The 12788-nt window shown below is 36.3% G+C and overlaps 1 protein-coding gene across 2 annotated transcripts in view; it reads right to left on the reverse strand.

Moving 5' to 3' along the window:
* Positions 1 to 1409: 1409 nt before the first annotated feature.
* The window catches only part of LOC117316442 (adenosine deaminase-like), a 43758-nt gene continuing 32379 nt past the window's right edge, over positions 1410 to 12788 (reverse strand). For both annotated transcript variants that reach the window (XM_033871027.1, XM_033871026.1), the window contains 6 exons: positions 12146 to 12402; positions 11271 to 11401; positions 7457 to 7528; positions 6230 to 6399; positions 4599 to 4725; positions 1410 to 3121 (listed from right to left, as the gene is read on the reverse strand). In XM_033871027.1, coding sequence (XP_033726918.1) covers positions 3032 to 3121; positions 4599 to 4725; positions 6230 to 6399; positions 7457 to 7528; positions 11271 to 11401; positions 12146 to 12402 — 847 coding nt within the window. In that variant the 3' untranslated portion in view covers positions 1410 to 3031. The remainder of the gene's footprint in view (positions 3122 to 4598; positions 4726 to 6229; positions 6400 to 7456; positions 7529 to 11270; positions 11402 to 12145; positions 12403 to 12788) is intronic.

Raw genomic sequence — 12788 nt, forward strand, 5'->3', positions numbered from 1 at the left:
TTATTGCATATCATAACGTCATTTTTCATCATTTATTTATTTTTGTGTGTGTGTTTAAAAGTCATAATACCAACAAAATGTGTTCATTGCACGTGTATAGTGTTTGTGACTGTGAGGAGGGGACTTTTTATAGACTTTGCCTGATGCCCAATTTCTTTTTTTTTTTTTTTGCAAATGAACTTGTGAAGATGACGTCAGAGTAAAGGACTGTACAACAGGCACATAAGATATTATCATCTATCAATAAGGACTGAAAAATAAGCCCATATGCATGTTTCTTGATTACCCAAAGTTATATAACATATCGGTATAGTAACTAGCACACATTGTAATACATATGATGTTAATACATTCTGATTACATCAACATTTACACAATTTAAGATTTATAAATTGAGGCATAAAGCGGTCAGTGTTACTTTTCATTATTACATTACTGTATGACAATGAGAAAAGAACTTCACCATCGTCATCGTCGTTGTCATCGACACCACTATCACCACCACCATAATCATCGTCGTCGTCATCTTCGTCATCATTAGTAGCAGCAGCAGCAATATAAGTAAATATTAAATAAACGGCACCATACATTATGTTCTTCCATCTAGGGTCTGCCTGTATCGTTAAGGGCCTAAAGTGTTAATTTTAAACTATTAGAATAAAATTAATGACAAGAAAATATGAACAAGTGTCACTGACTCTTATATTTACCTATCAGGTGTACTAGACAGTAAATAATATATTCAGCACGTGATAATGGCATTCATACACACACCTCGCGCATATACATATATATATTTATATATATTAATAGCTAATAAGTTTAAGATGGTTGAGCTATATGGTTAGTGTACATGTTTACGCGTTATTCAGTTATAACAAATCGGCTGGTTTTAAGTACTTGTATATAATAATGTACAGCTAGAAACATCAGCTTATTTTCAGGCAATGGAAACAAATCCTCACCAAAATGAAATAGTAATAACTTCAAAGTTATATTACCGGAAAAAACATTGTAGGTAGTGTCTCCTTTTAGCATACATGTTACATTCCTATAAAATGATTGTTATCCTTACTCCACAACGAAGATAGAGCAATATTTTTAGCGAATAAATGACCATTTTAGGAGCTTCATTCCGTCCGTAGTCGTGTGTGATATGTTTAGCCCTTGCAGTTATCAACGTTATAATTGGTAGGCGTTTTCTTAGTTTGCAGCTTGTCTAGATAGGATTAAAGCAAAAGTAGACGGAATTTATCGTACATTTTGTAGCTCCTTATATCAAAAGTTATCTCATGGATGTGTTTGTTCCAAATGGCATAAACGACGGCAGATGACGACACACACCGATGAGTGAACAATAGTTTCTGTACCATTTTTAGGCACAAGAAAATAAAAAAAAACCAATGTGGACAAATCAGACGCAAATCACTTTATTATTCTTTGTATTTCATTGATATATCCATCAATCTCAACAAGTAACTCAGCAGGTTTATAGATGAATACAAAACAAAATAAAAAGGATATAAGGCATGGATATATAGACAATTTGTTCATGACAAATTAAACTTAATTGTTTAAAAGCACTTAGTTATTTGATCACAAATGTCAATACTGTATATATGTCATTTGTTGGCAGAAAAGCATTGCACGTAAACGTATAAAGAATAATAATGCCTAATTATGTCACATATAATCTTGATATTCTTCGATTCTATATAGATGTTTTCTCCTATAGAATTACAGGTTTGGGAAAAAATATAGTTTCTCCAAATTTAAGGTGGTATAACCATTCGATATCGCATTCATGAAAAACACGATTAGTATATACAGTAAAACATGTATATTACGAACCCGTTCGATACGAAAATTCTCCTGATACGAACAAACTAATAACCCAGCCATTTCTTTCTTTGTTCTTCCCCAAGAAATAGTTCTTATATGAAATTGTCTATAATGAAAATGAGTGATTTCCTACCCGATGTCACGCATTTGGCACTCATCGGCAGTGTTCGAAAGTAATGTTCAGAAAGTAGAATGACCGTGATGGGAGATTTAGCATCAGCTGAATGGTAACCACATTTATTACATAAAACACCTTGTAAACAGTCACTGCGATTCAGACTATTAACATGCGCCAAGTTTCGTGGAAAGAGGTCGCTGTCAATTCATCGCTTATTGTACTAATAAAACTATTTATATAAACTGTTGGTATAAAAATCGTCACCGGGAAACATTTTAGTACCAGCGTTAGACATCGAACGCATGGTCGGTTACCTGAGCAACTGGGAAGAACAAAGGGCCCCGAACACTTGCAAATTGGAATGAAAAAAAGTATAATGGCAAATATTTAAATTATTAATATGAAGCAGCAAAAAAGATCTAGAAACGAGAAAGGATTATAGGGTACAAAACGGATTGTATGCTCGAATATACGCCGAGAATAAATGTCATTGAAATAGACAAATATATGTACAAAATAATTGTTATTCATTAAAAACAACAATGTTTTATGCTGTGTAATTCCATCACATTTCGCTTAATATTCAGGACATTTAAGTTACTGTTCTTACCATTATAGACGAATTATAGCTTATGACTTTAAGCCTCTGAACGAGGGAATTCATTTATATAAAAATATAACTATTTTATTTTCTCTTACAGTTCTCGCAAAGAAAAATAGTTATTTGTACTTGATATATGATTAGATTACATAGTAAGAGGTAAAAGTTCCTAAAACACCGAAAATATTCAATTTCTAAGATCGTGGTATTAAAACATGAATCACTGCAATTCTCTTTCTGAAATTTAGCAATAACACTACCATAGTCAGCCATAGTCAATCCTATCATTTTCACATTTGATAAACAAGTTAGAATTAGTGTTACAAAGGCATGTAAATATATGTATAAATATTTGATATTATGTCAAGTTTTCATCGATTTTGAGTTATAATTATGGTCACAAAGGCGCCTGATTATGCGTTTTAAAACCTGAAATCATAGTTTTCTTAAGACTAGATAGCTAAAATAATTTAGTAATCGCCATATACTTCTGCTAAATCTGCTAGAAGGTTTTTCTTCTGTTCCTCTGTTGCAAATGAAGCCCTTGCAGCATTAAATATCTGAAAATATAAAAAAGATAAAACTAATAATAGTTTTGGTAATTGAAATGTTGAAAAAATGAATACAGTATATCGTTTTGTATTTCATAATCACATATTGAATAATCTTCTATTTACATGGATCTTATAAAAAAAAAACACCTTTCGGGATTGCTTCACGCGAATGTAATCTTAAAATTCCTTTTCATCAAAAGTGGTAAATATTTATGAATTTCATAGGGGATAAAAAAAAAATAGCATTAATGATTCTTTTTCTTGCATCAAAAATCAGTCGTTATGTCAATTATAGCAATCATTGAATGGCACGGTTTGAAAGCTTCTGTGATGATTATACCTGACGATATGCCTTGCGTACAACCTGTACCTGTAGTACGTATCTACAACGTTTCCCATAGCTTATCTGTAGGAAATAGCCTAATTACGATATGTACTTACGAAACGTAGCTGTTAAATTAAAAATATTAACACTTATATATCAATATTCATAATTTGGTTACAATTTACACATATTGTAAATCGGTTTTAATCAACAGGTGCAGATGATGAATAATTTGGTCACAAAGGCGCCTGATTACGATTTGGTTTTGTCTCTGAATATATTATAAGGTGTATTTGATTTAGCGCTTCTTTTTGTCAAGCGCTAAATGTGCTAAAACCATGCCTGCGCTAAATTTAAAAAAAGTGTTGGTGTAATTAATATCAAAAGAACCATCAGATCACAGATTTTGTATTAATAGATGCAGTAGTACTATGTTATGCGTTTTAAAACCTGTAAATATTTTTATTTAAATTAAGTTAAATTCAGAATATTAACACTTATATATCATATTCATAATTTGGTTACAATTTACACATATTGTAAATCGGTTTCAATCAACAGGTGCAGATGATGAATATTTTTTAAACATATTGTAATCCGTATACAAACAACAGGTACAGACAATGAGACGATTGATATAGATATATATATAGGTAACAATCGACAGGTAGATTCAGGTTGTACATATTCGTCATTGTCTGTAAATGTTGATTGTGACAACCTTGTAATATATATCGGTTGCTTATAACCTACATCTAATAGGTAACCATCCTCAATACTCCTGGGGTGTGCTTTTTTGTACTCTCAGTACCCCTTGCATATGTCTTGGCAGTCACCGCCACCTTATGGATAACACAAAAGACTATTTTGATCCTTTGATGTACATAATGCGGTCGCCATACCGATAAATTAACTGCCTTTGAACTTTGAACTCTTATGTGACCTCAACAGAAATACATTAGCCGAGCGATTGGTCAATTTGCTTCCTGGAACCTATCATTTAGTTAGTTGGATGACTTCGATTTTGACATGGCATTCTAGGGGGGTGCAGATAGTGAAAGTGAAAGTAACCCCTAGAGTATCGAGGATGGAAATTAATGTACTTTTGGTTGTATTGTATATAAGATATTTATGTCATATATATGTACTAATACATACGGATTTTATTATCTGTTCGTCGCTCAGTCCCATTTTACCAGCTAGTACGTAATCGCCAGCAAGGTCATTGTCTAGAATTATTGGGTCGTCAGTATTGAGAGAGAAATTCACTCCATCATTTGCAAACCTGAAACAGCAAGTAAATATGTAATATATAAAAAAGAATATGAACAAATAAGCAAAATATGAATATTCATAATTTTTAATCTAGGAAAAATCGAACATCCAAAATAGAGGTCCTAGGGGTATGTAAAGAAACCTTAAGAATTTAAGAAATGTTTGCCCCTCTTTCGATGATATGTTTCCGTTCAATTTTGGTCGGACCAGCCTCATTTATACCACAAATTGTTGTCCTCGCCTAATGATGGTTTAGACCAAATTCTGCTATAATCCATCAAGGCATTAAGGGAGAATAGCGTTTTATAGCAAACGTTTAACTATGTTCCACTTTTGGGGTCCCCTCCCTCTGTCCCCAATGGTCGCACCCGTGTCATTTATAAACATTATGGTCACCTTTGGCATGAATAAGGACGACAGAATAAACAGGATGATTATAGGTCATCCTTACCGTTCGGTTCAGAACTGCTTGAATTATCAGGTCATTACACGCTTGTTCTTGACAGTATTTCAACATTTATTTAGGCCCAAAGAGAGCTCCTTAACCTCTTGACATAATTTCGACAAATCACGTGAGCTTTAGAATTGAAGCATGACGGTTTAAAATCTAACTGACAGACATAATTGTGATTGTATACAATTACTGCACGTAAGTCACGCTGCTTAGTATTTTTATAAAGAAAACCGAAGACCTGCCTTGACATTTGGTTGCAAGCATTTTATCTATTTTTTTTTGTAAAAAATTTTGCCATTATTTCTATCATTGCATAATATTAACATTTCTGGTGTATGCTCTTTAAATAACCTTACTAACGACAACATCGTTTACAAGTGTGTAAACATCAAAATTGACGCGTAGGAATACATTTTTCATAGCCGGACCGGTACAAATAGGCACAATTAGTCTGAATGTGCAGTAACTATTTTTGTTTCTGTTTTTGTTTTTTTTTCCCTAATAAAACATGACTGGAATATGGTAGAATTAACTAAAATATAACGATAGAAAATAAACAGTTTGAAAAGTCTTACAGGAATCGAATAAAAAACGATGCTACTGTGACACTACATTCTGTTCCTGTAGTTGACAACCGTTTTCGTCAAATATTGGAATCAGCTGTTTAGCAGTTCCATTAATTGTCCGGCTATTACGTATATTCGTATAAAGCCGAACAAAGAATGCCGATTTATTTTTTAAATAACATTAGATAAACACACAGGTTTAAATGTTAATATAAGGAATAATTCTTGTTTTTGGTCGTTTACTGGTGTGTAAACTTCATTTTTTTTACCGAAACGCCAACGATCGCCATTTAAAATATCTGTAATGATTAAAAAACAGATTTATTCCTTAAATAGCAGTGCAATATTTGCGTAATATGTTTTTTGTCAGTATATTATTGTATTTTCAATACAGTGTTTTGTGATTATCAAATACTGAAAGCCAAACTGAGGCATAATGACATCAAATTTTCCCTACGTTCTAGATAACTTATATAATATATAAAACCATTTACCCGATGAGTGGATGCTTCATGATGTCCACTGGGCATGCGCCTGTTATTATACTTGAAATAGGGCATATTTCAAAATGGACTCTTTCTTTCTTACATCGACTGTACAGTGCCGGGCTATCTGTCACGTGATATCCGTGGCCGATCCTTTCGGCGTACATATGGTCTAGGGCCTGATGAATATATAATCACTTACTGTTATTCAACTGACACAACCAAACTTGACTAACGTAAAGCACCGCATGGAATTCAGATAGTAACCATTTCTTGGATTGAAATAAAAATGAGAAAATGAACATTCAATTATGAAAATTGCTTTTTTCTCTCACAATTTGTATGATAAATAGATCATTCACTATACGACAGATTAATTGAGTAATTTCCATTGTTTCGACAAGGTAACTCTTGGTGTGATTAACAGCAAGAGTTGCTTTACTAAATAATAATATGTGAACCGCTTAGAGACGGCTGCTGCTGTGTTATAGCGTTACATTAAACTCCAAACTATTATTATTATTATTTATTAAATGACCAGTGACAACAAGTAGACCTACTGGCATTGTTAAATGGTAAGGAACAAAACGTAAATAACACCTATATTGTTTTAATTGTTGTTAATGTGTTCCATTATCATACAACCACTAGTTATACAAAATAAGGACGTAGCATTTCCAAATTACCAATGAGGCTGACGTAAGTACATGAATTATGATATGACTCTTGTTTCCTTCAACCTCCATATTTGCTGGACAGAGTGTGAAGGAGCTGTAAAGACCAGTATTTGTTACTTTACTTTGTTTCATTTCAACCTACTTCCCACAATAAGCTAGGGTCATTGGCAGAGATTTATTTTGTCCTTCACCTTTGAATCCAAATGCCCATGACCTTTGACCCAAACAAAATTGGTTCAAATCAAGCCAAATTCTTAAATGACTAAACTTTTATGTAAACTGAGTTTAACATAAGTTAATCATATTTATGTGGACGCCAATGCCAACGTTTATACGGCTTTATAACATTCGCCTCAAGAACGACAACATTCTTTTTGTGTGGTCGGGTGGCGTAGTGATAATACACTTGCCCTCCACCATGGCAACCGGTCCAAATTCCTCAATCGGACATGAAAAAAGTTCAGAGGTCACCTGCCCGATCACGTGGGTTTTCTCCGCGTCCCTATTTTCAAATAAAAATACGCTACATACATATAGCACATTCACATGACTCGCTGACCTCTTGGACTCCTTCGTATGGTCCGTTTTCTCCGGCGTGGACAGTCCTATGGATCCCATGGTCGTACGCTTCCTACAATATCAACCACAATATGCGTACACTCTGTGTAATTTTTATTTTATTTATTTTTTGGGGGGGGGGGGGGGGGGGGGGGGGGGGTATTTTCGCGTAAGTATATTTTGAAACAGTGTTGACCTTGAACGTTTTATCGTTACCATCATTGCAATTCACCAAAGGCAATAAATACAGTGTTGCACATCTACATATGTATTTTTCATACTTCAAATTGATATCAACTGTAACTGTAATGATATATGAGGTATTGCGCTTACAAAGTTTCTGAGGAAAATTTGTAAGAGTTAAGGGCGAGTCCACCAATGAACACCTCCCTTACTGGATACATATCTGCATATGATTTGGTTTCATTGTGCAAAGTTACGATATAGATAAGCTTTAAGTAAAATAATAATAAAACAACACTTTTCCGTTAGACGCGAGTTCTCTTTGAAATTGACAAGTGTTAAAAGATTGCCGTTTCTCAGAAAATCTTGAGATTCATCAATACCCCTGTGGGTCGTGTGGGAAGGCGGTCTCGTGGAAATCCAGCGCAATATGCTGTGATACATGCAATACCTGGTTCCATGTAGACTGCCAGGGAATGAACAGGTCATTCCTTAAACACTACACGCCCATTGATGTGTCCTGGGAGTGCCTGAGCTGTGGCATGCCAAATTTCTCATCGACACTCTTTGACAACAACACAACAAACACATCCAAAAGATTTACAAATCTTAGCACCATATCAGACGACCCTACCAGCCCTGGAATACCCACAGCATCTTCATCCCCAATAAAAACCCACACTAACAGTACACAAACCAACAGATTCACAACACCAATCAGAATAGCTACAATCAATTTCCAATCTATATCAAACAAAAAACAAGACCTAGACGAACTCATACACACACTCAAACCAGACATAATCATCTGTACAGAAACATGGTTAAACAACTCCATATCCTCACACGAATACTTCCAAATCGATCAGTACAATGTTTACAGGAAAGACCGCACCCCAAATAAACGAGGACAGAGTCACGGAGGTGTGCTCCTCGCCATCACAAACAAATACATGTCACAACAACTGCCAGACCTAGAAACAGACAACGAATCAATATGGGCCAGCATCACAATGTCCAACTCACATAACCTCACAATAGCATCATATTATAGACCACCTACAGACAAAGGCAACTCACTCCAACAACTAGAAATGTCCATGCACAGACTCAATGCAAACAACAACAACAACACAATCATATACATCGGTGGTGATTTTAATCTCCAACACATAGACTGGCAGACACATCAAACCATAACAGGTAAACCAGACCAAATCCAACACCAACACCTACTTGACATCATAGCTGACAACTCACTCACCCAAACCACAAACATACCAACACGTGGTGACCACATACTTGACCTCGGACTAACTAACAGACCATCTATAGTAAACAAGACAGAGACAGCACCTCCCATTGGCAAAGCAGACCATGACATAATATACACAGAAATAGATGTTAGACTGAAAAGAACACGCAAACAACCACGACGCATATACACCTACCACAAAGCCAATTGGGACAACATAAAAGAAGACCTCGCCAAACTTGATATTGCACTTAACCAACAGACTGACAAAACAGCAAACGACATGTGGAACACGTTTAAATCAACACTCCACGAATCAGTAAGCAAAAACATACCCCAAAAACTCCTGACCTACAAACACCGACTGCCATGGATGACACACCCCCTCCGTTGCCTCATAAAGCAGTCCAAACGTCTACACTCCAAAAGCCGCACTAACCATCATCTCACACAAAAATACAAAACCATAAAAGCAGAAGTACAGAAACAAACACGCAACGCATACCTAAACTACATAGAAAAAATGATCAAAGACATACCCATAAACGAACCAGACTCCCCACAATCTAACCGAAAATACAACCCCAAAAAACTATTCTCTTACATCAAAACCACAAGAAAAGAAAATACTGACATCACATCCCTCCGCAAAGACGGACATCTCACTACAGACCCAACCGTAAAAGCAAACATCCTCAATCATGAATTTCAAGCCGCATTCACAACAGAACACAACAACAATATGCCAGACAAAGGATCATCGCCACACCCCACCATGCCACAAATCCACATTACACGTAACGGAGTAGAACTCGCCACATTCATACACGACCTAACACTAAATAACAATGCAAACAAACAGACAGACATTGTCATAATGGACTTTGCCAAAGCATTTGACAAAGTCCCACACAAACGCCTCCAGTACAAACTCAAATACTATGGAATTACAGGGAACACACTCACATGGATTACAGACTTTCTGACACACCGCACCCAAACAGTATTACTTGAAGGGAAACAATCGGACAAAGTCCAAGTCACCTCAGGAGTACCTCAAGGAACCTGCTTGGGCCCCATACTTTTCCTCATATACATCAACGACCTACCAGACTACATCAAACACAGCACCCTCAGACTCTTCGCCGACAATAGCATCATCTACAAGACAATCCACAACATAGACGACGCACACAAATTACAACAAGACATAAACGCAGCAGGACAGTGGGAACAAGACTGGCTCATGAAATTTCACCCAAACAAATGCAACATCATATCCACCTCCAACAAACGCACCAAAAGAACATATAACTACAAACTACACGACCACACACTGCAGCAAGTCGACGCCAGCAAATACTTAGGACTCACATTACAGAAAAACCTCAAATGGGATACACACATCAATAACATCACTGCAAACGCCAACAGATCACTGGGCTTTCTAAAACGCAACCTGAAAATAAACTCACAACATATAAAAGAACATGCATACAAAGCCCTAGTGAGACCCAAACTAGAATACTGCTCTTCCATATGGGACCCGCACAACACAAACCAAATCAATCAAATAGAAAAAATTCAACGCAGAGCAGCACGATACGTACAAAACAGATACCACAACACAAGTTCAGTACAAGACATGATGGACAAACTCAACTGGCCCACACTTCAAACACGTAGACTCAAGACCAGACTCATACTTTTATACAAAATCATTCACCATCATGTCGCAATAGACCCACACGGCATCATGCACCCAGCTGACCCTAGGACAAGGCAAACACACCCCTACACATTCAGACACCTATCTGCCACCAATGACACATATAAATACTCCTTTTTCCCCACACACAATAACACAATGGAACCTCCTCCCGGTGGCAGCAGTACAATGCACTACACTAGAGATCTTCAAGGCACATATACACAATGCAGCCCTTGATGATCTCAAACACACACCATAAACACACCATCAAATGATTTTATCTTATAGTTTCCACTAAAAAAAAATAAAAAAAAACCTCTCACTGTACCCAAATCCCTGCACTTTTTTTTAAAGAGCATCCGCAACGCCTCCCATTAGCCGTAATCGTCATTTTTTGACGGAGGCCGAATGACAAAAGAAGAAGAATATGTTAATTTTCATTGAGTGTTTCCAGTAAGCCAAGGTCATTCATTGAAACAAACTTAACAGCATTTTATTTATTATACCACAGGCCCAATACCACAACACGACGCAATGACTTGGTTATTCAGAATAAGTTGTTTAATAGAAAACGTTGACGTCGGACAGACGCACAACACTCCAAGACAACGAAAACCTTTCAGAAATTTGAGTTTATTCCATTGTCGATAACAAAAGTATGTTTACCTTGAATGCCTTTTTGTGTCTACATAGCAGTGGGTCTTTGCCTGGTTCGAAGTCCTGTCCGGCACTGTCTATTGCCACAACGCCTCTGTGCTGGAACTCTCTACATAGTGATACGATCTCTGCAGACCACTCTGGTAGACAAAAGTGCACATATTTTTGTTCCTACATTTTTGAAGTCGTGCATTTAATTCACTGCATGTGTTTTTTTCTCCGTATACTAGTATTAATTGATCTTTGATAACTTTCATTAGAAGAATCTCGTTTGATGATTTTACCATTTGTTGAATCACACATTCCTGTTTTAATACATTGTACAAGCATTAAATTATCGACAGCTTTAAGCCGTACCACCTACATTTGTACATTGCTATCGGAATCTCAATCGCGGAAACGAGCTTATTTTTCACTTCATAATCACTTCGACAAAGCTGCTCAACGAGCACGACTTTTTTTTTTTTTTTTTTTTTTTCCTGGAAATTACGCCAGAACCATGTCTTCTACATTCATTTTAATTATCAAATAAAGAAACAGTCGGCGATCATTGATTGCCAATTGAAACATGCAACACTATTCAACGGGAGTAAGACGTACTGAGAGAGTAAAAGGAAGGGAAGTAACTCTGATGGATCAGGATGCACAACACCCAAAAACTATAAATAGCTCAATGAGTATGAAATCAAGTTTCAAGTTTTATCAGGAACAACTTCCCTAACAAAAATGTTACTTATTTTTCATCAAGTCACTAAAGAAACATTTTTTGTCGAAATGTTCAGGTATGGATTAATATTTAGGTATGAACATCACAATAAAAAGGGTCTGCGAATTTAAAGACCATTTCTGGAAGGTCACAGAGCGATTAACTATTATAACCATACCTGGCCTGTGTGTCATACAACACAATATTGAGTTGACCGTCAGGTTGAAGTCCCGACCACCTTTCTCCAGAGCATCACAAACTGTTGCTACCACGTCCCTGGGAGAGAAGTCCCCACGTTCCCGAGCAAAGTCTGGTTTGTCCAAAGTGTTCGACAACAGATGAGGATTGTACCGGACCTCTACGTACCGTATACCGGACCTTGAGCAGTCTTCACAAAACTCATACGCTATTCTAGACACGGCATCCTTATCGCCACTACAACACATGCAACAGGGTTCAATCAAAAGTCAGGAAAACAAACAACAGTGAAATTATGATGAATCGTGTTACCTATCGCCAACGTGTTTTGGCATAAGATTCTACAAAGTTGTTTCGGTGCAAAGTTGTGCAGGAGACAGGCCCCAGAAAATATATATTTTTCTCTTGCTGATGTCAAAAGTCAGGCATAAACTTCCAGTGACAAGAAATATAAAAGCTTAGTGCGGATTTTTTTTTTTAGGTCAAATGTCAAAATGTAGGCCAGAGTGACCTACTTTTGGTGTATGACTTATCGCCTTCCATGGTGAACTCATGTGTTCAGCATTAACCCCACTGAAAGGATTGTACTACAAGTGTCTTCTACACTCTAAACAAGAGGCCCA

Source organism: Pecten maximus, chromosome 18 (genome assembly GCF_902652985.1).
Source record: "Pecten maximus chromosome 18, xPecMax1.1, whole genome shotgun sequence".
Lineage (NCBI taxonomy): Eukaryota > Metazoa > Mollusca > Bivalvia > Pectinida > Pectinidae > Pecten > Pecten maximus.